The sequence below is a fragment of the Panicum hallii genome, chromosome 7 (assembly GCF_002211085.1).
Source record: "Panicum hallii strain FIL2 chromosome 7, PHallii_v3.1, whole genome shotgun sequence".
NCBI classification, from domain to species: Eukaryota; Viridiplantae; Streptophyta; class Magnoliopsida; order Poales; family Poaceae; genus Panicum; species Panicum hallii.
Genome location: NC_038048.1, coordinates 37820209 through 37845668, shown reverse-complemented (window position 1 = coordinate 37845668; position 25460 = coordinate 37820209). Strand labels below are relative to the sequence as shown.

Genomic DNA, 25460 nt, shown 5'->3' with positions numbered 1-25460 from the left:
GTCGACTCCACAGCACCTCGTGCTGACTGCGCCGAGACCGTACACATTCCACCGTATCCTGCCAGCGGCCAACCGCCTCGTCACCTCCCTCTCCCCGTCGGTCGCCCGCCCGCCCGCCAGCCACCTCATCGACGATCAGCTGTTCGTTTTGAATCTGCATCTCCTCTTCCTCTAATCGCCTGTGGGAACCACCCAATGCGGCCGGTTCAGTTTTCTTCGGAGGAGCACACTGAGGTGAACTCTCAGCAGTGATCAGACCACAGAGCAGAGACGCTGAAACGGAGGGCGAAAGGTGTTTACTGCAGTCTGCAGACACAGCAACGCATGCTCCTGTTTGAGACGGACGGGGAGCAGTTCAGAGCACGAAACGAAGCGCTCGAACGCGTGCCGGTGTGACGCTAGCAGAGGAAGGCGAACGGGGAGCGGTCGAGAGCCGCGGCAAATGCCGGTTCGGCCGTTGCAGCGGGCTGTGGCGGCCACCACCGCGCGTGCACGACGGAGTGCTCGACCGCCCTCTGCAGACGGAGTGCATGAAGGAAGGGATAGATCCGGCGTACACCGGGCGCTGCTAGAAGCCGGTGTCCGTCGTCGTTCCCGGTACGGGCGTTGCAGACGCAGTTCGTGAACAGTCGCGTCCCTTGCCGGAGACTGGAGAGGAGCAGGAGGCTGTCCAGCCAGCACGGACTCGAGCAGACAAGATGATGATGGCCGCCTGGATTGAATGGGAGCAACCGGCGTCCTCTGAAACGCGGCGGTGGGCAGCCTCGATGGGAAGACAGACGGCGTGGCGAGCATGGTCATGCCGGGGAGGAGCACGGCGCTGGGGCGGCCGGCGCGGCACCTTCACGCGGAGGCGACGTGCAAAGCTTGGGGGTTGTCCAGCCGCAGCAGCAGGACCTCCGGCGGACGTCAGGATGCAGGACGGCGCTGCTCATGGTCGAGGACGCCGGGCTGCGGACGGTGCTCGCGGACCCAGGGGGCGGACGGTGTTTCGAATACCAGCCCCGACCGGGTGCACGGTAAATGAAATACCGTCCACCCCTGAGTCTCCCGCAGCTGTTGGATCGCACTTGTGCGGCTGAGGTCGACGCGTGTGTCTCCCCTTGATTTGTCAGATAGCGTGCGTACCCTTTCCGTCTTCCTCCCCCACCGCCGTTCCGCTTGACGGTGAGTCGCGGCACGACCCAGGAAGGCTGCTGAGCTCCTCAAGCAAGAGTGTCCGCGCACGATCACTTGATTGCGCGCGTACAGACTCGCCGCCGTTCACGCGCGTGTCGAGGTGCAGTGGAGGCGGCCACGGCGAGCATCGTCTCGCTGGTGCCGGGAGGTGGGCCGTGAACTGATCATCTTCTGCAGGAGCGTCGGCTTCACCGGCGGCGGCGCGGCGCCCGGCTTCATCCGCCGCGAGGCCGCACCGCAGGACAGGCGCGTGCCGAGGAGCGAGCGCTTCCCAGTTGGGTGTTCCCCGAGTGCGGCCAGATTGGCGGTAACGGGAGGTGCCGCCGAACCCTTGGGGTACGGTGGTCGACGGCGAGGATCGGAGACCCTTCTCACCCTCTCAGGGACCGTTGCTCGATCGCTTTCCGTTCCCCTCATCCACGGTTCGCCACGCGGTGTGCTCCGGAGTCCGGGGTCCGGCCGGAGAGCCGTGGCATCGAACGGCAAGCTAGCTAGGCGGCCACCGCCGGCGGCGGCCGCATGAATCTCTTCCGAGTTCGGACAATCGGACCAATCCTCTATTCTGTTCCGGCGTCTGCGCGCCGGCTCCCCTGGATACACAAGGTTGAAACAGATGACCCAAGGTTGAAACGGATGAGCCCGCGGATGCCGCCGCCCGTCGATGCTCAGCACGGTGACGAGAGCCTCTCCTGCGACGGCGTCAGGGCTGCCATTCCATTGCTGGTGGCCATGGAACAAGCAGGACCTTGAGTGAGCTGAACTAGCACTTTGAAGGGACAAGACAAGACTTGTTCGATGATCCTGTGCTCCAGGGAAGGCTTGGAGAAGCTATTTATAAAACCGGAGCGACCAATTAGTTTCATGATTAGTCGTTTCTCCCAAGTTAAAAATGTGCACTAAGAATTTTTCATGATTAATTTCATAGGTGTACATGATCGATCGATCTCTGCCGTCGTACTCTCCGGGAATCCCCGGAGCTGGAGGTGTGTGTATCGTCGTCGTCATGAGCACTGACACACCAGCTTGATGATAATAAGATTTGCTCTTCTTCAATTCCTTTTTATTTTCTTCGAAAGAAGTCGATGCTGCTGCACTGTGATCCAGTTGAGGGATCTGAATGCAGGTACACATGAGATGCAGATGTAAGCACGGCGGGTTGATGGTGTTGGATCGACCTAAGAACTTAATAAACTAAGTTAAAGCAGAGATAGGAGTATTTGATAAGAACAGAACTCCCATGAAGGATTAAGGAAGTTGCTTTGTTTGTTTGTTTTTTGGGGGGGTGTTGCTTTGGGAATTTTTTTTAAAAAAGGGATAAAAAAAACTAAAATTCGAAAAAGGGGTGGCCGTTGGGAAAATTTAGAGAAATGGGTGCCTCCCGCCCGCTGAACGGGCGGGACGCGTGGGGCCCGGGACATCCCGCCCACCCAGAGGGCGGGATGTCACCCAAGGGCCTCTTCGTAAATAATTTCTTCGCGAAGAGGTCCCTGGGAGGGCATCCCGCCCAACCAAAGGGCGGGATGTTGTGCTGATGGGCATCCCGCCCTTTGGTCGGGCGGGAGGTCCCAGCGAGTGCTCAGTCACAAGTCACAAGAGCACGACGACGCATGCTCTGCGTGCATGCATGCAGGGACTGGCTGGGTGGCCGGCTCTAAGCATTCTGGATGGGCCTCTCGTGTCCTTCTCTTTCTCTCTCTCCTTTTTAAGACTTTTTTCTACAAGCCACTACAAAAGTTAGGCAATCTGTTATGCATCAACAGAAAAATTGCTATGCTTTAAGAGCTATCGGTTCATTTTTTTCGTTTCCCCTAGCCCCAACCTGCCCCAAAAATGCCATTTTATCCAGCAAAAATCAGAAAAAAGAGAAAGAGAGAAGAGGAAGAGAGAAGAGGAAGCGGCGAAGCCCTGTCCACACGTCGATTTTGAGGTATATTCTCGTTCTAGCCATATAAGTACTTGAAAATAACTATAATTTAGGAAATATTTGTTAGAGTAGTTATATTTAAATAGTTTTAGTATTTTCATTTGTTTTTAGTATAATTTATAATCTGAATAGTTTAGAATCTGTAAAATATAATCTGAGAGTCGCTGAAATTTAGGATCGTCGTTCGTCGTTCGTTGCATCAAGAAGTGGGAGACGTCGCCGATCGAGTGCTAGTACGTCATCAGGCATCATTTAGTTGTAATTTTATTTAAACGTTGTTTGCTCATATGTAATATTTGCTGCGTTGAGATTCTATCAGACCTAGATACGTATTTGTAATATTTGCCGCATTGACTGAAGACACAATATTTGGATTCATGTATTTGTAATATTTGTAATGTTCATTATCATATTATTTTATTTTAAATGGCTTCATGTATTGTACTATCGTAATATTTAGATTCTACGTTGCAAACGTTATCGTTTAACTATCTTCGTACGAGTTTTAGATACCGTAATCTTCTTTGGAAAATTGAATTAAAATTTTATGTGCATACATAAGAGTATGGCGAATGAATCTTATATTTGAAAAAATTCTGAATTTGAGTTTGAAACTTTGCACAAAGGTACCTAGAGTTTATAGAATAGTCATACCAAACTTCATAAACAACAAAGCATGAAATCCTAAAGTTATGCATAAACTTTCCTTAATCTTAGTTTTAAAATAGGAGTAAAAGTATTTTGTTTCAAACTAAACTCCATTAACAAAAGTTATAGAGTTTGAAATCTACTTTCTAACAAAACTAGTTTTGCTATTTTTGGATTTTTCTGTGAATTGTTACGAATTTTGGAAGCCAGAAAACACATACACATGAAATAACAATGCACCAGGAGGCATCCCGCCCAGTTGCCGGGCGGGAGGCATCCCGCCCAGTGGCCGGGCGGGAGGCCTGCTTCAGGGACCACTTCGCGAATAAAAAAAGTTTTCTTATTCGCGAAGAGGTCCCTGGAAATTTTTTTTGAGCATCCCGCCCAATGGTTGGGCGGGAGGCTCCTTTCCGCCCTCCCAGCGGGCGGGAGGCACCCATTTCCCTAAATTTCTCCAACTGGCACCCCTTTTTCGAATTTTGTTTTTTTTTATCCCCTTTTTTAAAAAAACTCGTTGCTTTGGTTGGTGGTTTTGGGCTTTAGATCTTCAGCCCAGGCACGTGGCCTGTCTGGGCCGGCAATGACGACCTCACGATTCAGTTGAGTGGTGCAGCAGGCCGTCATCTCCCTTGAGGCCCGTAAGCAGCGCTCTTCTTACCCGGTTACGGCCCGTCCTCTTTCCATCAAGCCCATAGTCTTACGTGCACCGCCAGTCCGCCGCTATACAGCGCCGCGACTCGTGCGACGGGTCAACGGCGACTCATGTTCCGGCCGCCGCCGCCGGTTCGCTGCTGCGGGGCGCCGGGGCGAGACCGGCGGGGCCCCGACAGCTTCGAGATCGTTCCTTCCCGGTCTCTCTCGTCTTCCCCCCCTGCAACCTGCCTTCGCTGCCTTCGTCTTCCCCACGTCTCACGCCCCACATAGTCAATATTCTAGCTTATCCACACACGAGGGACGGCGGGAGTTCAACGTCGCCTTTCCTACATGGCGCTGACGAGGCTGGTCATGATGTCCTCGCGCCCGCCGTGCCCGCTCCCGCTTCCTTCTCCGTCGTATAAGATATCGCGCTGCTGCCGCCACCGCTGCAGCCGACTCCTCCGCAGAGCAATGTCGGTAGCCTCCCAGCACCTGAGCACCGTCACGCCGACGCCGCGGCGCCAGATGATGGCGCGGCTCGAGCACAGGTCCCTGATGGTGGGCGGGCGCGAGCTCCTCGCCCGCGCCCCGCGCAACGTCACCCTCCGCCCCGCCGGCGTCGCCGACGCCGAGGCCGCCCCGGGCGCCGCGTTCCTCGGAGCCAAGGCGGCGGAGCCGTCCAGCCGCCACGTTTTCTCGGTCGGCACCCTGGCTAGGTAAGTCAGTCGTCCTCGAGCTAGAACGCGGCGCGTGGGCGCGGCGCCTGCGCCACCGATCCTCCGATTTGTGACCGACGGGTTTCGTTCTTGGATCGGTGGCCGCGCAGTGGGTGGAGGTGGATGTCCCTGTTCAGGTTCAAGATCTGGTGGATGGTCCCGGCCACGGGCGCCGGCGCCGCGGCCGTGCCGGCGGAGACGCAGATGCTGCTCTTGGAGTCCAGGGATGAGGCGGGTTCTGCCGCAGCGGAGGGGAGCGCGGTGTACGCGCTGATGCTGCCGGTTCTTGACGGCGATTTCAGGGCCAGCCTCCAGGGGAGCCCCCAGAACGAGCTCCAGTTCTGCTTCGAGAGCGGTGAGCCTTGTCTGCTGCGACCTACTGAATTGGAATTTTGAAGTACTCGATCGAACAGATGTGCGAAGTTTGTCATTTTGGTAAGAATTTCTGAGAGAGGAAATGGTGCACTGTTCACTCTTGGTAGGTGATCCTGAGGTCCAGACGATGGAAGCAGTTGATGCAGTATTCATCAACTCAGGGGATAACCCATTCAAGTTAATGAAGGAATCCATCAAGTAAAGTCATGCTCTTACTTTCAAATGTAACCCAAAAAGATTTTTATTCAATGTACAAGTGCCTCACTTGCAACTTCATTCAGGCTGCTATCGAAGATCAAAGGAACTTTCAGGCATATAGAGGATAAGGAGGTAAAGCTATGCAGGTTCTTTTATGTTTATGTCACCTAATCCGTTAATGCTGTTAAGTCTTGGGCAGCTTCTATTCCTTCTGTTGTTCTCATATCTTGTTTAAATTCATCACAAATATCAGATTCCTGCAAATTTGGACTGGTTTGGGTGGTGCACATGGGATGCATTTTATAAAGCTGTTAACCCAACAGGGATCGAGGAGGGCCTTCAGAGGTATACAACAAATGTATTACATTTCCTTTTTCACACTGTTGTTTATGTAATACTAAAAAGGGATATACAGTACAGAAGGGCATCTTTTTTGCTTCCTTTATATATCCATCACTTACCAATGATGCATTTCTTGTTCTGTAGTCTGCGTGAAGGTGGTGCGCCACCGAGGTTTCTGATTATAGATGATGGTTGGCAAGAAACAGTTTACGAATTCAAGGAAGTGGATGAAACTCTCTGTGAGCAGACCGTGTTAGTGTTCCATCCTTGGGTAACCCATGAAAGTGTGCACTGCATCATTCCTGATTCGCATTGTTATTATGCCAGGTTTGCACAGAGGCTGACTGATCTGAAGGAGAATCATAAGTTCAGGGAAGAAACCTGCAAGAATCTTGGGGACCTCGTCAAGAAGATCAAAGAAATACATGGAGTCAAGTAATTGTTTTTCATAAAAATATTTAGGGTAACTAAATCTTCGAAAAAAAACTGAGCAAACTGGTGCATGAAACTACAGGTTTGTTTACATGTGGCATGCTTTACTTGGGTATTGGGGAGGCGTCTTAGCAACATCTGATGCGATGAAGAAGTACAATCCGAAGCTTGCTTACCCAGTCCAGTCACCGGGCAATGTTGCCAATCTGAGGGACATTGCCATGGACAGCTTGGAGAAATTTGGAGTGGGCATCATTGATCCTGACAAGATCTATGAGTTCTACAATGATCAGCACAGCTACCTTTCTAGTGTGGGTGTGGATGGTGTGAAGGTTGATGTGCAGAACTTAATGGAAACTCTTGGGCATGGCTTCGGTGGCCGTGTTGCAGTAACACGAAAGTATCAGCACGCTCTTGAGGAATCCATTGCCCAGAACTTCAAAAGAAACAACCTAATCTGCTGCATGAGTCACAATTCAGACAGCATCTTTAGGTAGAATGTCCCTAGCTGCAGAAAACATGAGCTACTATGTAGGTAGAATCTGATATAATTCCTGGTTGTTTTGTAGTGCCTTGAAAAGTGCAGTTGCTAGAGCCTCTGAAGATTTCATGCCACGGGAACCAACACTGCAAACTCTGCACATCGCTTCTGTGGCATTCAATAGCATTTTGTTGGGAGAAATCTTCATACCTGACTGGGATATGTTCCATGTGTGAATATTTTTACTCTATTAGTGTATTTAGGCACGTTGCCTACTTCAGTGCTAACTAATTTTCGTTTGTTATTGTAAAGAGCAAGCATGAATCGGCAGAATTTCACGGAGCAGCTAGAGCACTGAGCGGAGGTGGCGTCTATGTGAGGTGATCTTTTTGTAGAACATTTAGTATATTTCCAGTTATGAACTTGTGGTTGCTTTTAAGTTTTAACCCAAACACAGGAGCTCATCATACATCTATATTTGTTGCGATATGCAGTGACAAACCTGGGGTGCATGACTTCAGTGTTCTCAGAAAGCTTGTTTTACAAGATGGCTCGATTCTAAGAGCAAGATATGCCGGCCGGCCTACACGCGATTGTCTGTTCAACGACCCGGTCATGGATGGCAAAAGGTACAAGCGCATAGGCACATAGCTTTAACGGTTCCTTTTGCTACTATGTTGCTCTCAGAAAATACTAATCTGTGAGTTCTTCTGCAGTCTGCTGAAAATATGGAACCTGAACAATTTTTCTGGTGTCATCGGAGTGTTCAATTGTCAGGGAGCTGGGCAATGGGTTTGGCCAGTGAAAGACATTGCTTATGTTCCCACCAGCATCAACATCACTGGCCATCTCTCTCCTTCAGATGTAGAATCTCTTGAGGATATAGCCGGTGATAATTGGAGTGGAGAGACTGCAGTATATTCTTTCAATTCATGTAAATTTCGTTGGTGACTGCTTCTTTTACTAAGTCTTAACATTTTCCATCTCATCACCCTACCATCAGTGGCTGATGAGCCCCCTGTTCCGTCTTCCAGGTTCTCTTTCAAGGCTTCAGAAGCACCAGAATTTGGAGGTTTCACTGTCTACCATGGCATGTGAGATCTACACCATTTCGCCGATAAAGGTCAGATTACTTTCCTTTCCCTTGCCTTCCCTTCTTACAGAAACTTCAACATTTGTTCAGCGCTGTAAATTTCTGTCTTCTGACAGAAATGCTCTATTTCTTACACCAGGTTTTCAGCGAAGCCGTTCAGTTTGCACCGCTGGGATTGATAAACATGTTCAACTCTGGCGGCGCACTCCATGATGTTTCGAGCACCTCAGATTCTTCAGCTACCACAATTCACGTCAGATGCCGAGGGCCAGGGCGGTTCGGGGCGTATTCAGCCACCAGGCCGGAGCTCTGCAGAGTTGGACAGCAAGTGGAGTTCAGTCATACAGAGGATGGCCTGCTAGCCTTTGACCTTCCTCACTGTTCATCCCACGACGGCGACCTGTGGCACATTGAGATTCTCTACAAAACTCCCTGAATCCGTTTACCCTCCCAACATGCGATTTTCTGCCGTTCCCTTCGGTAACCACCGCACGTGCACATGTTCAGAGGATGTTTTCAGAGAAGCTAGTGTTCTGTTGGTTCTTGTTGTGCTGCATTTTTCCCTGTTGTGTATAATTTTATTCACAATACGATTTTTGTGTTGTATTGGTACTGTGATTTGGTTTAAAAGATAGCAGTTTAACATGGTCCAGCGTTAATTCTGTCGCGACGTGAACTTGTGAATCCTGTGAGAGATTGTTTGCTCATGCTGATCAGTTGCCTGAAGAACACCGATCTGTGGTTCAAGTGCAGCGTCTCTCTATTCTCGTCGTCCTTGGACGTACGTGCTACATTTCTCTCGGTAGGATGGAAGCCCATGATCGATCAAAACGACCTGATCTTCCAGTTCTTGAGCCTGAGCGGCAGCTGCGCGAGCAAGTTCTGCTTGGCGGCGGCCACGCTCCTCGTGCTGGTCACGAGCTTGAACCACTGGCTCTCCGGGTCGCAGCTGTTGTCGGCGCTCAGGCACCGGCACGGGTTGGTGACCACGCTCCGGCCGTCTGCGCCCACGTCCAGGCAGAGCGTGCCGCCGCCCGCGGCCGAGGACGACGCCGTCGCGTTGACGGCGACGTGCAGCTTGGAGTCCGACACGAGGCGCCACCGCGCCATCGCGTCGGCGCAGCTCGCGCCGAGGCTCGCGGCCCTGCCGGCGCCCTCGGCGCGGAGGCACATTTGGGGGCTGTCCCGCAGTGCCAGCCTCTGCTCCTGCGCGCTGTACGCCCACGCCTCCGTCTCGTTGCAGGGGCCCAGCTCCAGCGTCTGCTCCGCCAGCGACCGGCGGCGCACCACGCACATCCCGGTCATCGGGTGGAAGAGCACCGTGTACGGCGCCGCCTCGGCCAGGCCGGGGCCCCTGAGCGGGCGCTGCAGGGCCTGGACCCTGCGCAGCGCGGTGGCGTTGCGGGGCTTGCACCAGGACCAGTCGAGCACGCCGTAGACCTCGTCGAGGCCCAGGACGCCCTCCCGGAGGTAGTAGCTCCCCTGCAGCGCCCAGAGCGCCCAGTCCAGGTCCAGGTCGGCGGCGACGGCGGCGGCGCAGCCGTAGTAGCGGTTGTCGTTGGCGTTGACGCCGCGGTTGTCGACGCCGAACTCGCTGAGGATGACGGGCCAGCCCCTGTCGAGCAGGTAGAGCGCGCGGCGGGTGACGCCGGCCGAGACGCGCGCGCACGCCTGGTTGGCGTTCCCGGAGCTCCACTCCTGGCTGTTGGAGAAGCTGTACCAGTGCACCTCGAACGCCGCCTTCCCGGCGAAGCTCAGGTTCACCGGCCGCGAGTTGAGGAAGGCCAGGTCGTTGTCGAAGCTGAGGCCCGAGAGGATGACCAGCACGCGCGGGTTCGCCGCGTGCACCGCCTCCGCGCCGCGCTGCATGTACCTGCGCGCGTGCCGACGCGGGTAGCTGTCAGTGTCAGCTCGGTCAACCGCCGCACCGCTTGGCATTGAAGGCTCGCCCGTCTGCCATCTCCACGCCAACAGATGAAACTCGGTGGTGCCACACAGCGTACGAATTGAATCGATGCAAGGCCGGCCGGCCATTACTGATCTTCACATGCTGTGCGGGAGCAGAGCCAGCAGACTGCAGAGATAGCATGTAAAGATAGCAAAGAACTCTGTAGCGTGACCTGCTCCAGTGCTCCTGCTGGAGTACTATGGTGCCATGGTGGTAGGAAGCTCAGCTGCCAACCACTGGGATTCATTTAGTGGTGATCATGGCGGACGGCACAGAGATGGACGTGGTAGGTAGCACGACATCGTCGCTAATGGCTAATGCCATTGCCGAGGTAGTTAGATCACGCTAACCACTGTTCTACTCGCACTAATCGTGTTTTGTTCTATACGAGCAGGAAAAGGTTTTGGCGAGATTGATCGCTTACTTGTACCAGTCGTTGGCGTTCTGCCTGGGTCCCCTGAGTTCGTTCCGGAGGCTCATGCCGACGACGTTGGGGGCGGCGGCGAACGTGGCGGCCATCCTGGTGAGGCCGTCGACCCAGACGTCCGGATCGAAGAGGGCGTCGCCGAAGAAGCCGTTGCCGTCGGTGTTGCTGCAGCACCACCCGGGCTTGCTCAGGTGGTTGTCCAGGATCACCATCAGGTCGTGCTCGCCCAGGCTGCTCACCACGGCCTGCATTGCACACGCACATCCGCAATGTCACGTCTGGTTCAACGCCAGCCGATGAGCTTGAGGTCATTGGTCAGAAGGCTAGAGGCGGCTTGCCTTGAGCGCGTCGATGAGCTTGAGGTCGACGACGCCGGGGTTGTTGACCTTGACGCCGGCGAGCGACTCGGTGAGGCTGAGCCGCTGGAAGGACTGCGCAACGGTGAGGTTGCCGTAGGAGGCGTTGGTGACCAGGAACGTGGGCCACGTGAGCCTGACGCAGTTGAACCCCATGGCAGCCACGTCCGCCGCGATGGCGCCCACGGGCCGCTTGCCCAGCCCCTCCGCCAGCATCGGCTCCAGGTGCGACGGCCAGTTCACGCACGCCAGCTTCACCCGGCTCCCGCCCTCGTCCACCACCCACCGCGACGCCGTCGACAGCGTCGGCACCGCCGCCGCCGCCTGGTGGCACGCCGCCAGCAGGGCGAGGACGGACAACACCATCCACGCGGCGGGGGGTGACGGCAACAACAACCTCATGGCGACGTACGGCGATTGCAATGGTGGTGTGGGAGAGGGACGGAGAGCGGTGGCCGCGGATATATATGCAGGCCGCAGGCGGGGAGGGTACGGTGGCCGCTTGCTTCAAGGGTTCGTCACCGATTCACCACGGTGGCTGAGCCGCTGGGCCTCGACATGTGTGCGCAGCGCACAGGGATGTCAACAGCAAGTACTCTTGCCGATGATTTAAGGGTTGGCCGCAACACCTGTTCGGATATAATCTATGCTTCAAGGAAGGCCATTGTAATGAGTAGTGAGATCAGCGCTGCGCTCCTAATTCGCATCCCCTCTGAGAAAAGAAACCGGAGGCCACCCGGCCGGTAGAGGGTTGGAGTAGAATGGCTACCTACCTAACTCAATTATTTTTTTTGGGGCGCCATGCCTCTACTGAAGATAGTCTTCTTCTATACACATGCAGACATTAGACAACATTGAAGATAGTGTATTGAAGATAGTCTATCATAGAAATCAGCTTTAGTAATATCTCTTAGATGGCATCTACAGTCTTGGAGCTAGAACTGTATGCAACTCTTGGGGGCGGCCTTAGTGCTACAACTGTACTCCCAGTGCAATCAATGGCCGCTGAAATTTTTCATATTTTTTTTCTCAAATACGCAAGAGAACTGCGTATCTTTATAGTAAGAAGAAATTAGAGTTTGTTACACAACACGAGCCATACTGGTGGACAAAGCTCAGACAGAGTGGATCAGGAGAGAGAAAAGATTTTTCGTATTCAGCAGGACGCAAGCAAGACTGCAGAGCGTGGACAAAGCCGTACTGGTGCGCAACGTGCAGCATGGTTTTGCTTGTAATCTAAGAATTCATACTGCTTCACTTGGATCATGCAAACGTAATGTGATTCCATGTGTCTTTATCGAATGGGCTGAGAATTTGCCAACCTGAGTGAGCACGGCCAAATGCTGGTTGCGTTCTTCCAACTGAAACAAGGGAAAACGACGGCATGGGAGCGAACGAACAGAGGGAAAGAAGAGCATACTACAGACCAAAAAGAGGCTGTTCTAAAGCTGATTCATGCTCACACTTGGCACCAAAGCTGCCTTCTGGTTTATCGAAACCGAAGGCAAATGTGTGATCCTTATACCTCGGTGAATATCGACGAATTTATTTATTTATTTACTGTGGCTCTGTACAAACGAGATTCGGTTCAAAACTCAATGACATTAGCGAAATGCAAGAGTTCAAACGAAGATACTAGCACTACATAGTTGGCGCAGGTAAGAATTCTCCGCTCCATTTATTCACCTTTTCTGGGGTAAGACTGAAGTGAACTTGGAGCACGCGTACTGTACATTTTATTCCAGGTTGCAGTGCTATACAGCGATCCAGATGGCTTGTACAACTTTGCAGATTTGCCACCTATTCCTCCTTGGTCACATGAGAATGAGCTGCTCTCGAACTGTCAAGAACTAAGTGAGGTTGGAGACCAAGGTCCAACTGACGGCAACTGCAAGATGGAGGAGCCACCAGGTGTATCCCTGCTGCTTAAGATTACTTTGAACCACTGACTCTCAGGGTCACAGGTCGGATCTAAGGTTAGGCACTTGCACTGATTTGTGATGATGGCACCGTCAGGGCCGGCATCCAAGCACACCCTGGTTCCATTTTTGGTGAGCTCAGCTGAGACGTGCATCCTTGAATTTGATATCAGCTGCCACTTTGAACTGGGTTTGCTGCAATCAGTGCCAAGCTTTGCGTTCTCGCCCACAAACTTCGCTTGGAGGCACTGTCCTGTGCTTTTCACCACTAGCTCGTATGCTGAGGTATAATTCCAGGCATTTGATTCGTCACATGGACCAAGCTCGAGTGACTTTGAAGCCTTTGCCAAGACGCACAGCCCAGTTTGGGGTGGAATATTACGTTGTATGGCTCTCTACTGTTTGGGAGACCAGGACCTGCATATAAATATATTTCGTTACCGTTATGAACTGGTTGAAGAAAATTCAGCATATCACTGAAATCAGAACAGAGTGAAGTTCTGTGTCCTTTAGATTCAAAAGAAATAAAGTTATGTGTCCTTAGATTCCTATATACTGGTGTCTCTATACACTTTATCAAAGTGTTCTATTTCAGCCACGTTGTGACAAGTTTATATGGTATAGTCAGCACATAAATGTTGTTGGACCAACCAAATTTCCAACAGATCTATTCAATTGATCAAAAGAATAGATTTTATCATCAAATCAGGTTTTGTTGAGGATTCCATTGATCAAAACTCAGAAGTGTTCACTTAAGATGAAAAAAGTCAGAATCAGAAATTTATTCTTTAGTTCAGAATAACAAGAAGGCTAATTTAGTATATTTTTTCTTAAAATTGTGTAACAAATAGCAAAGCTTGGGTCTCTTAGCTATTTTTTTCATAATGTTGCTGCTATATAAGACTAAAAATGAGTTAGATGAGGTGTCAAACCTTGAAATGGTGTTTGCAGGGAATTGATCCTTTTAATGAAGCTGGGATTTCTAGCTGTACACCAGTCCCATGACAGCAATCCATATGATTCATCATAAGCCAAAATACCTTCTCTGATATAGTAACTCCCTTGCAGAGCCCAAATTGCCCAGTCCAGATCCATTTCAGCTGCCACACTTAAAAAGCAGGTAAGATAGCGATTGTCACCAATATGTGTGCCAGACATATCAAACCCAAACTCAGAGAAAAATAATGGCCAGCCTTGTTGAAGTAGGAACAATCCTTTAGCCCAAATGGAATCAACAACCATTCCACAAGCATCGTTTTGATTCCGAATTTCCCAATTGCCGCCATCTGAGAAACCATACCAATGTTGCTCATAAACTAACTTTCCAGTAAATTGTAACTCAGCCTTTTTGGAGTGCAAGAAGCTGAGAGTGTTGTCGAAATCCAGGCCCGATAAAATAACCAGGACGTTAGGGTTTGCTGCATGCACAGCTTCAGCACCTAGTGCCATGTACCTAAGATGGAGTTAAATTGTATATAAAATTGTTGCCACCAACAGTAGCATAAAAAAATGACATTTGTAATCACAGATGCATACCTGTACCACAAACTAACATTTTGATTGGGGCCTCGAAGCTCATTCCGCAAGCTCATGCCCACAACATTTTTTGTGTCGTTAAACATAGTTGCCATGGCACTGAGACCTTTCAACCATTCGTTAGGGTCGAAGTATTTGTCTCCAAAGAAGCCGTTGCTGTCAGTTCTGCTGCAGCACCATCCTGGAGTGGTCATTTGGTTATCAAGTATCACCATAATACCTTTGCTGGCCAAAGCTGAGATCACCTCCTATGGTTAATGAATTCAACTGATGTCAGAAGGTCATAATTCATTTATCCTTTTATACCTTAACTTAATGTAAAATGTTTTTAGTTTAGTTTGATGTATTAATACTCAGTGCATGACTATTTCTTCTGGTATATTACCATGTAAAGTAACAAGATGCCTCATTTTGAAAACAATAACCCACCTAATCCACCAAATGGCAATTCAACTTCTGTTATAAGTCATCATAACAAAACCTACAAGGCAATATCTGATACTTGCAAGGTACCCTCGTATTGGACCATTGATTTGGTGAGTAGTAGGTACATCGTCTGTGTTCCAACTAATTGGATAAGAACAGTAGGAGAACTATTTTTTTTCTCGAACTTGCAGGGGAGTAGGAAAACGACTAATTTTGGCTTTCCTAAAATAGCAAAAAACGACTAACTACTAAAAGGAAGAGAAGGATATCCTAAGCTTCTTTGGCGATCTCTTTGACAAATTTCTGTGCTTTAGGAATCTGGAGGAATCTGAGATCTGCCATACATTAGTCCCCAGTACACGACCATTTCTTTTGGTATATACAATATCAACTAACTAGATACCTGATCTGGCAAAAGAACCCACCTACTCCACTAGTTGGCAATTTGGCATCTATCATAGTCATCAAAACAAAACCTACAGAGCAATATCTGTTGTAGATAGAGCATTGATGCTTGCAAGGCACCCTCATATTGAAGTATTGAACCATAAATTTGGTGAGTATTATGCACACTTATTCCTTGCATTTCCTGAAATAGCTTTGTAGTAAGTATGATCAGATATTTCTCGATTAGGCTAAAGCCCTCAGCTTGAAAAAGGTGTTTCTTATTATTAATTAAAAGGAAGAGAAGGATATACGAAACTTCTTTGGTGAGATCTATAATGGAATTCCGTCTGAGATGTGCAGACTTTGGACTTCTGAAACAGGTGAGGAACTTGTTTTAGTAAAATGCACTAATGAAATCCTATGCATTGTCTGCAAATTTGGACTTGTGTTAAGCAACTTGGTTTTAGCCAAGAACAGCGTGAGTTGCTGGTTTAGCTATAGTTCAGTTGATTCATGTCATAATCCTGCTAGCCACAACATAATTAATGCAGTTACTTGTCAATCATAACGATTTCTTTTCAAGAGAATATAAACTGTAAATGATTATTTAAAGTGCCTATAGCTTATGGCAAGAGAAGACTTTCTAATTCCACGCCAGCTCTCCATGTACGGTGTTAACGTTAACTATCAAGACATTGTTAAATTCGGCTTGGTTTTGGCCTTCAAAACCAATTCAAAGGCGAATGGTAAGCATAAGCAGCCATTTTAAAATTATTCCTCTTGTTGTCACTTGGGCCAGTCACATTAATAGTGCTTGATTGATGGCACCAAAATCAGGCGAAAGTAGAACTAGAACCCCGACTAAACAAACAATCCTAGTTCCTGAGTACTAGATATACAGTAAAATTTTGAGTACTCCACTGAGAAAAAGCCACGTACCCGGAACACATCGATGAGGGGCAGGTCGAGGAGGGCGGGGTTGTTGACCCGCACGCCGGCGACGGACTCCCGCATGCCGAGCCGCTCCAGCGACCACCGAAACGGCAGCGACGCGAGGGTGCCGTTGGTGGCGAGGTAGGTCGGCCAGGTAAGCCTGACGCAGTTGAACCCCATCCCCGCCACGCGCGCCGCGATGTCCCCGACGCCGCGCCGCGCCAGGCCCTCCGCGGCCGCGGGCTCCAGGTGCGACGCCCAGTTCGCGCACGCCAGCTTCGAGCGCCGCCCGTCTGCGCCCACCACCCACCGCGACGCCGTCGATAGCGGCAGCTCCGGGAGCGATGCCGCCGCGGCGAGCGCCGGTAGGAGGAGGAGGAGGGCGAGGAGCAGTGGAGTGGGGGAGGTGGAGGCCGCCATGGTGAATTGGTGATTAGTTGACGCGGAGCCGGCGTTTAAATGGAGGGCAGGTGTCTCTACCATGTGGGCCCGGTCAAGGTGGTGGGCCCTGATGTCAGTGTCTCTAGCGGACCTGCTACTTGGATAACCATTGATAGGCAAAAGTGCTCGTTGGTGCGCTCAAGCGGTTAAACCCAAGCGAACTCTGAATGGCCACCGCCGTCCACCCGGCGGCGGCTGTCCCCGCCACCACCGCGCCGGCGCCGCCCCGTCCTCCACCCGTCCGCGCAGCTCTCGGCCACGTGCCGCAGCTCCACGCGGCTCTACTCAAGTCCGGGGAGCTCACCGCCTCGCCGAAATCCTTCCACTCCCTCCTCGAGGCCGCCGCCCACGGCGCCTCGCCGGCGCAACTCTCCTACGCGGTCCGCCTCTTCCGCCTGGGACCGCGGCCACCCCTGTCCGTGCCGTGCTACAACGTCCTCATGCGCGCGTTCCTCCGCGCGGGCCACCTGGAGGACGCGCTGCACCTGTTCGTCGAAATGCTCGACGCGGCTTCCATCTGGCCCGACCAGCACACCGTCGCCTGCGCCCTGAAGTTATGCTCCAGGATCTTCTCACTGGATGCAGGGCGGGGCGTCCAGGCTTACGCCGTCAAACGTGGGCTCATGGTGGATCGGTTCGTGCTGAGCAGCTTGATACATATGTATGCAAGCTGTGGGGATGTCGCAGCGGCGCGGCTGCTGTTTGACGCGGTGGAGGAGAAAGGTGTGTTCATGTGGAACGCAATCATTGCAGGGTACTTCAGGAATGGAGATTGGAAGGAGGTGGTGCAGTTGTTTAAGGGTATGCTTGAGGTTGGGGCGCCCTTTGATGAGGTCACATTGGTGAGTGTTGCTACGGCATGCGGAAGAACATGTGATTCCAATCTTGGCAAGTGGATTGGGGGCTATGTGGAAGAGAAAGTGATGCTGGGGAACCGGAATTTGGTGACCGCACTGGTCGACATGTATGCCAAGTGCGGTGAGCTTGGTAAGGCTCGGAGCTTGTTTGATGGGATGCAGTCCCGTGATGTCGTTGCTTGGAGTGCAATGATCTCAGGCTACACACAGGCAGATCAGTGCCAGGAGGCGCTCGCTCTTTTCAGTGAGATGCAGGTTGCTGAGGTGGAACCAAATGATGTGACCATGGTCAGTGTGCTCTCTGCTTGTGCTGTCCTGGGTGCACTTGAGACAGGGAAGTGGGTACATTCCCATATAAGAAAAAAGTGTTTGCCTCTCACTGTTGTTCTTGGTACTGCTTTGGTTGACTTCTATGCGAAGTGTGGGTGCATTGATAGTGCAGTTGAGGCATTTGAGTCAATGCCTGTGAAGAATTCATGGACATGGACAGCCTTGATAAAGGGCATGGCAAGCAATGGAAGGGGCAGAGAAGCGCTAGAGCTCTTCTCTTCCATGTGCAAAGCCAGTATCGAGCCCACAGATGTCACATTCATTGGTGTCCTCATGGCTTGCAGTCACAGCGGCTTAGTTGAAGAGGGTCGCCAGCATTTTGACAGCATGACTCAGGATTATGGAATTCAGCCACGAATTGAGCACTATGGCTGTGTTGTGGATCTGTTGGGGCGGGCTGGTTTGATAGATGAGGCGTATCAATTTATCAGAGCTATGCCGATTGAGCCTAATACAGTTATCTGGAGGGCACTACTGTCTTCCTGCGCAGTTCAAAAAAATGTTGAAGTTGGGGAAGAAGCATTTAAGAAGATCATCTCATTAGATTGTAGTCATAGTGGTGACTACACACTTCTGTCAAACATCTATGCCTCAGTGGGTCGATGGAAGGATGCAGCAATGATTCGAAAGGAAATGAAGGATATGGGGATTCAGAAAACTCCTGGGTGCAGTCTCATTGAGCTGGATGGGGTGGTCTTCGAGTTCTTTGCTGAAGACAGTGACCACCCCCAATTGAGGGAGATTTATGAGAAAGTTGAGGAGATGATTGGCAAGATCAAGGTGGCGGGGTATGTCCCAAATACAGCTGATGCGAGGCTAGATGTTGATGAGTGTGAGAAGGAAGTGTCTGTTTCCCATCACAGCGAGAAGCTGGCCATTGCGTTTGGTCTGATGAAGTTGCGTCCTGGTGCAACAATTCGCTTATCGAAGAATCTAAGGGTGTGCACAGACTGCCACTCAGCCACAAAGTTGATTTCAAAGGTGTACAATAGGGAGATTGTTGTTCGAGACCGGAATCGATTTCATCATTTCAAGGATGGTTCTTGCTCCTGCAATGATTACTGGTGATAGCAGTTCTCTGTATTTGTGCTGAAGACCCTTTTTGGGATAAGGATGGACACAGACACATATGCTCCATTTGCGGAGAGGTGGAAGACAAATTAACATAGTAACCTGTAAATACAAGACAACTGCTTTAGCTTTTCTGAAACGAAACTTTGCTAGCCTGCATCAAGATCTTCAAGTGTAGGTAAGCCCATGAATAATACTTGTGATGCTAGTATATGTATATAGTGTGATTGTGTACAGAGATTATACAGTCTATTTGCATGGATTCTGATAAGGGTTAAGCTATTCCATTTCATTTGGCTAAATTTCAATAGAAATCGTAGTTGCATTTGCAGTTTCAGAGATGACTCCTTGCATATTTTCCCTAAAACTGGCCACCGTGTCTGTTCGGCCACTTCCGATGCCATCCACAGGTCTTCCATATGATTATTGCGAAATATTGTCAAATATTTTTTTGTGTATAAATTTTGTACATATAATTTTATTTGCATATAACTATTTCTTTTTTTGTGGTGCCTAATTTTTTTCTAGGGTGTGACCGCGCGCACGTGGGTGGGAGAGCAGCGCGTATGTATGTATGTATGTATGTATGTATGTATGTATGTATGTATATGCAACGGAGAAGGGAATAGAGGAGTGAGGTTATGGTGGTAAATGGGATGGAGACCCGCTTACAAGCGGAAAGAAAAATGATGTCTGATTGGCAAGGCCCGCCGCTGATCCGGCGACAGTGGCATATGCTCGACCACTAACGACGACGTCAGGGACGAGCTCGGTGCTCAGCCGTCCGGCACGCAGCGGCGCTCGGGGCGTCATGCATGACGCACTGCAGCAAGCCGAGGACGGCCGGAGAAGGGCACGTGGACGCAGCGGCCGAGCAGTGGCACGACGGCATGCGGCCGGCCAGGAGCGGCGGCAGAGGTGGAGCACTCCCGGCCAAATAATGGTGGAAGCTAGCTTGAGCCACGGCCCATCCGGCCATGTCACAAATATGAAATGGGATGGCCTTGATGGGCGGCAATCATCATCAACAAAACCTAGCGCTCACCGCTGCAGGCTGATCTGCCGGGTACGGGAAGTGAGCCACGCGGACGGAGCACGACGCTAGCCAACGGAGCACACCCCATGGAGTCCTCCGTCGCGGTCGTGGCGTTGCCGTTCCCGGCGCAGGGCCACCTGAACGCGCTGCTGCACCTGTCGCTGCAGCTCGCGGCGCGCGGCCTGCCCGTCCACTACGCGGCGCCCGCGGAGCACGCCCGCCAGGCCCGCGCGCGCGTGCACGGCTGGGGCGACGGCGCGCTCCGCCGCGTCCGGTTCCACGAGCTCCCCATCGCCGCGTACGCCTCGCCGCCTCCGGACGCCGGCGGCTCGGCGGCCTTCCCGTCCCACCTCATGCCGCTGTGGGAGGCGTTCACGGCCGGCGCGCCCGCCCCGCTCGCGGCGCTCCTCGGCGCGGTCTCCGCCTCCCACCGCCGCGTCGTCGTCCTCTACGACATCGCCAACGCCTTCGCCGCCGAGGAGGCCGCGCGTCTGCCCAACGGCGAGGGGTTCGGGCTGGTCTGCACCTCCCTGTCGACCCTCCTCGGGCGGGCGGACGCCGGGCGCCGCCTCCTGCGCGAGCGCGGCGTCGATTACGGTCCCCATCTACACCTACATAACGGAGGAGTTCTTGGAGTACGCGAGCAAACGGGCGAGATCGGCGCAGACGATACCGTCCAGCTCCGGCGTCCTCACCAACACCTGCCATGCGCTCGAGGGTCCGTTCATCGATTTGTTCGCCGAGCAGCTGGCTGCTGCCGGCAAGAAGCTCTTCAACATCGGCCCCTTGAACCCGCTGCTCGACGCCAACGCGAGTTCATCGGTCCTGCACGGAAGCAAGAAGCAGCGCCACGAGTGCCTGGATTGGCTCGACAAGCAGCCGGCGGCATCTGTGCTCTACGTGTCGTTCGGCTCGACGTCGTCACTGCGAGGTGAGCAGGTCACGGAGCTTGCCGCGGCGCTGCGCGGCAGCAGGCGGCGGTTCATCTGGGTGCTGCGCGACGCCGACCGCGGCAACATATTCACGGACGGCGGCGAGAACCGGCACGCCGAGTTCCTGTCCTAGTTCACGGAGCAGGCCGAAGGCTGGGGACTGGTGCTCACCGGATGGGCGCCGCAGCTGGAGATCCTGGCGCACGGCGCCACGGCGGCGTTCCTGAGCCACTGCGGCTGGAACTCGACTGTGGAGAGCTTGAGCCACGGCAAGCCCGTCCTGGCATGGCCCATGCACTCGGATCAACCGTTGAACGCTGAGCTGGTGTGCAAGCACCTCGAGGCTGGCACCCTTGTGAGGCCGATGGAAATGCAAAGGGAGGTGACACCCAGGGCGACCATACAGGAGGCAATTGAGACGATGATGAGCTCTGATGAAGGACGCCAGGTCCAGCAGCGCGCAATGGAGCTAGGCGAGGCCGTCCGTTCATCGGCGGCCGTAGGCGGAGCATCGCGCAAGGACCTTGAGGACTTCATTGCTCACATCACCAGGTGATCTGAGAGTGATAGGTCGAAAACTGTTTTCATATTTCTATAGTAAAAAACAGATTTTACTATGTCTAGGAATTCCGTTCTGAAAAAGGAAGAAATTCTGCATGTTATTGTCGTGCTTATGATGGATGCAAGTGAAACTCTACGGTGTTGTCCCCATGAATTTTTCCATGTTCCAATCTGTACACATTTCTCTGTACTCCTTGTTGCCTCTTTACACTGTGGTCAGAATCCTAAAATTAACTTTCCTGCTACTCTGAAGTTGCTGCTTGATTTGCTCCATTCACGAGACCGAACTGAATATTCAGGCTTTGGCACATTCTGAAACGCTGTTTGCCTTTACAAGGAATCGAAGCTGATATGAACACATCCGGGGCAATAGAAGCAGGAAGATTTCTTCGGACAAAAACTGGCTGTACGATCTGAAGCAGACGCACTAACGAACCATTTTTTTTATTGTTTAAAACCGCAGGCAAAGCCCTGCCCCATTCGTTGACGAACCGTGTCCATCAGCGATTCAGGCTGCGTTCGTTTTCTGGGGCCTAAAATTGAGGGGTCACATCAAATAGAATCTTATTATTTAGAAGTATTAAATAAAATCTAATTACAAAACTAATTGCAGAATCCCAGGATTAATTCGCGAGACGAATCTAATGAGGTATATTAGTCCATAATTAGCGGATGATTACTGTAGCATCACTGTAGTAAATTATGGATTAATTAGACTCATTAAATTTGTCTCGTGAATTAGCACCCAGCTGTGCAAAAAATTTATAAACAGATTTTATTTAATATTTCTAAATAGCAAGATTCTCTTTGATGTGACGAGTCTAAACTTCAGAGGGTAGGAAACGACCTGCCGCTGCAGACGATTACCAGCCACTATGCTCCCGTAGAGTTCGTACCTGAGGCGCAGCGCGTACCATGTCCGCCGTGTGCCCATGCCCAGCAGGAGCGAGCACAAGCGCCGCGTGGCTCGGACGCGGCGGGCGGCGCCGCGCCTCCGCCGCCCGCCGTCCGGTCGTAGCTGCAGGAGCAGCGGACCGGAGATGTTGCTGGTGCAAGCTGGTGAGGCAGGCATTCGTTGTGGGCCTGGCGATCCCCGCCGGGACAGAGGGCGGCGGTGACGGCTGCGGCCAGCGGCGGCGGCGGGCAGCACCGGACGGAAGCCGAGACGAACCAGGGGCCTATCTGCAAAAATCCGAATCGCGATTAATCCAGTCTGCTCATATACTGGAGGACCATCCGTGGCGGGCGGTCCGCCGCCCACCGTCGTAGCTACCACCCAATGCTCCTCCTCGCGTGACGGTAAATCAACCCTCCTCTGCTTCGTGCCGTGGCTCGGCGGAGCGCCGACCGCCGCACTTCGACCAACCTCGCACCCCTGATTCCCTGTTCTTCATAGCTCATGGCGGCCTCGCTGCACATATAGGCCGAAGTCCACGCGCTGCTGCAAGCCTGCAATGCAAGCCGCGATGGGTTTGCAACGGTGACGAACAGCACGGGTTCAGATTGTTAAATCAAGAGCAGCGATGCAGCATCGAACTAAAGGATGAACGACAGCACCAATTCAGATAGTTATGTGCCATACTTTTTTTTTTGACGTGAACTACGGCGGGCTTCAGCTTATCATTAAAAGTGTGGCGAACAACAGATTGCAGAGCAGAGAGGCACACCTCAACATAGAAAAGAAAAAAAACACAACTCGTACAATTTGAAAGACAAGACATGATATGAGCCAAGGGCCGACCACCGAACCGAATAGAGTCACCATCGAGCAATATACTTACCAGATGTAACCCCGCCATTACGCATTCGCACCATCCCTCGTAGCTACGCCGCACCATTGGTGCCCTCCATTTGAGGGAACGCCCAATGAAGTAGAGATTAAGGGTAGTGGAAAGCGCGCCAACGAAGCTCATCGGACACATCCAGCTTCCTCGAAGTTGAGCGCATCACCACTTGCAATACATCCAAGCTCCATGTACTGCTATCCATCGTCAAGAAGGGAAGACAACCGAAGAGATGGATAGATACAACACTCAGCATTTGATTCGACGATGCCACCAACAATAAGACGATCTACGGAGTAGAGAGCCGAAGAAGAACACTCACCGAACCACGACAATAGCCACCGACCAACATCAAGCAGATCCAAAAAGAGTACGAGCAGAGAAGAAGTAGGAGACTCCGAGAACTCAGCTGGAGCGGTGATATGTGTAAAGGTGAAATATTCCCTGCGCACCGAGCGTGATGCTTTCGCTGCACATCGGCCAATGAAAGGCATGAGCACCAGGCACAGGCGGACCAAGCGGAGGTGGAATTCCTCCCCGCACACCGCGCGCAACGCTTTCGCTGCTCGGTCAAGGCCCAACACGCCATATACATACAAATCGGGAAGAGCAGAGACGAAGAAGTGTTCCCCGCTGCCACCGGGGACCAAGCTGCCACCAAGTCATCCACTGCAAGAGCTCGGCTGAAGCAAGGCAAGGCTCAGTACCATCACGAGCCACTCCGGCCAAAACACTGCAGAGCACGGAGCAGCCACCGACAAGAATGGCAGGCCGGTGGCGACGCAAGCCACATGCCGCCGCGGCCGCCATCCCCCGGCGCTCACGCAGGCCCCGCAGCGGGGGCGTCGCGTGGAGCACCCAGAGGCCGCAGAAAGCGGCGACGAAGGGCAGCAACGGCACGCCACCGGGAATGGCGCGTGGCTAAGGACGCGCACCCTCCCCAAATGGCAGATCAGGGCCCCGGGAGGCCGGAAATGACGGCAGCGGCCGCCGGACCGACCAGAGTGGCGTAGGCCGGCAGCGACGCAAGCCACCAGCCGCCGCAACCGCCATCCCCCGGCGCTCGTAGGCTCCGCAATGGGGGCATCGCACGCAGCACCCGGAAGCCGAAGGAAGCGGCGACGAAGGGCACCAACAGCTCGCCGCCGGGAATGGCGCAGGGCCACGGCCGCGCGTCGAAATCCAGTAGTGAAACAAGCACCCGACCATCTCGAACGGCTGACGATGGAGGTCGGGCTGCTTCATGCTTCAGCCGGCATGCCCCAAGCGGAACCTCAAGGGGCTTGCCCTCACGGGCCAGACGGCCCTGGATCCGCACCCACCGGTGCCGGATCTGCGCACAGCCGGCGAAAAGGACGTCGACGGCCAGCAGCCGGCGACTAGTGCAGCAAGCCCGGCAGGAAGAAAAGGAGGGAAAGGAGAAAGAGGAGATCCTTAAAGGAAGGGAAGGGGCGCCCGCCGCCGCCCTCATCGCGGCCGAGTGGACTTCCACCGGCGAACTCCGGCGGCGGCGAGTCGGAGGGGAGGAGTGAGGGAGCGCTGGGGAGAAGGAGGTGGCGGCGCTCGGGTCGCCCCTGGGGCGGTGCCGAGCAAGAGAACCGAGTTTTTCTGCGCCGCAATTTTGCGAGCCCTTGTTCTGTGCCATGCTTCCAATGGCTTCTCGAAGATTGTTCCAGCAAAACACGAGACTTGCAGCAATGCTCACCTCTACTAACTGAAGAATGAACCCGAAGCACTCTGAACTGAACCTGAATGTTTGTGCAGGCTGGAACAGCAAAAGCTTGGTTTTGCCGCATTGATGCTCCGCTGGGTGCTCATGTTGCCGCGGCGTCCGAATGGCACCATGGAGCGCGACCTTGCCTGGTTCCAACAAGAGACTCGACCGGCTGAGGTGTGTCGGCGAGGAAGGGGCCTGTTGGCACGAAGATCCAATGCCAGCTGAAGAATGAAACCTGAGCTTGATTACCTGAACGTTTTACAAGCTGAAATTGCAGGATAGCTACCATGTCTTCCTCGCCCCTCCAAGTCGAGGACACCATCAGCACCATCAGTGATTGCTGCGAGACCTGAATGACTGAACTCTGAGCCAAGGGGGAAGGTCAGTAGATCACATAGTTGAGCCAAGGAGTAACAACTAACAATGATAAAGGTGTTATTTTTGCCTTACTACTGCAAATACCGAAACCTGCCTGCTTCTGTGAAGTTGCAACTTGTCTGCATCTTCAATTTGTTCCTGATTTGCTCCATTCATGAGACCAAACAGAAAATATCCAAGGTCTAACGCATTCTAAACTAGGGATTATAATGTAAATATTCGGATCGTGATTAAGAATTGCGATCCAAATAAGGGGCATTTTTGCAAAGTACAGAGGTTATTACGAAATTATATGGTCCATTCTAGGGATTGTTTTGCTAAAATACATTCCGAGCCAAGCGCCCAGCCCCATCGGCCACCACCAACCTCCGCCAAGCCAGAGCGAGCCCCCCCCCCC

At 52.5% G+C, this 25460-nt stretch overlaps 3 protein-coding genes, 1 long non-coding RNA gene and 2 pseudogenes across 6 annotated transcripts; 3 read left to right on the top strand and 3 right to left on the bottom strand.

Annotated features, from left to right (window-relative positions):
• Positions 1–4492: 4492 nt before the first annotated feature.
• Positions 4493–8669, top strand: LOC112900358 (probable galactinol--sucrose galactosyltransferase 2). Of its 2 annotated transcripts, XM_025969186.1 has the most exons (14): positions 4495–5103; positions 5214–5458; positions 5586–5676; positions 5760–5808; positions 5930–6021; positions 6163–6270; positions 6346–6453; positions 6533–6943; positions 7020–7161; positions 7244–7311; positions 7426–7560; positions 7648–7865; positions 7966–8054; positions 8164–8669. In XM_025969186.1, exons 1-14 carry the CDS (start codon positions 4736–4738, stop codon positions 8458–8460), a joined length of 2421 nt encoding a protein of 806 aa, XP_025824971.1. In that variant the 5' UTR covers positions 4495–4735; the 3' UTR covers positions 8461–8669. The 2 variants fall into 2 exon arrangements, with proteins under 2 accessions (XP_025824970.1, XP_025824971.1); XM_025969185.1 differs by having other exon boundaries at positions 4493–5103; positions 6163–6453.
• A 92-nt stretch (positions 8670–8761) lies between these two features.
• LOC112900744 (glycosyl hydrolase 5 family protein-like) lies at positions 8762–11157 on the bottom strand. Its single transcript, XM_025969554.1, has 3 exons — positions 10738–11157; positions 10397–10644; positions 8762–9897 (listed from the first exon to the last, which is right to left on the bottom strand). Exons 1-3 carry the CDS (start codon positions 11155–11157, stop codon positions 8850–8852), a joined length of 1716 nt encoding a protein of 571 aa, XP_025825339.1. The 3' UTR covers positions 8762–8849.
• A 1124-nt stretch (positions 11158–12281) lies between these two features.
• Positions 12282–16459, bottom strand: LOC112899456 (annotated as a pseudogene).
• Positions 16460–16519: 60 nt separating this feature from the next.
• On the top strand, positions 16520–18992 carry LOC112899455 (pentatricopeptide repeat-containing protein At1g08070, chloroplastic-like). Its single transcript, XM_025967934.1, has one exon. The coding sequence runs from the start codon at positions 16565–16567 to the stop codon at positions 18650–18652; it is 2088 nt and encodes a 695-aa protein (XP_025823719.1). The 5' UTR covers positions 16520–16564; the 3' UTR covers positions 18653–18992.
• Positions 18993–19224: 232 nt separating this feature from the next.
• Positions 19225–21360, top strand: LOC112899458 (annotated as a pseudogene).
• A 113-nt stretch (positions 21361–21473) lies between these two features.
• Positions 21474–24640, bottom strand: LOC112899459. Of its 2 annotated transcripts, XR_003230058.1 has the most exons (4): positions 23291–24640; positions 22966–23162; positions 22081–22633; positions 21474–21717 (listed from the first exon to the last, which is right to left on the bottom strand). It is a non-coding gene; the product is annotated as an uncharacterized LOC112899459 (long non-coding RNA). The 2 variants fall into 2 exon arrangements; XR_003230057.1 differs by lacking the exon at positions 21474–21717 and having other exon boundaries at positions 21921–22633; positions 23291–24636.
• Between the last annotated feature and the right edge of the window lie 820 nt (positions 24641–25460).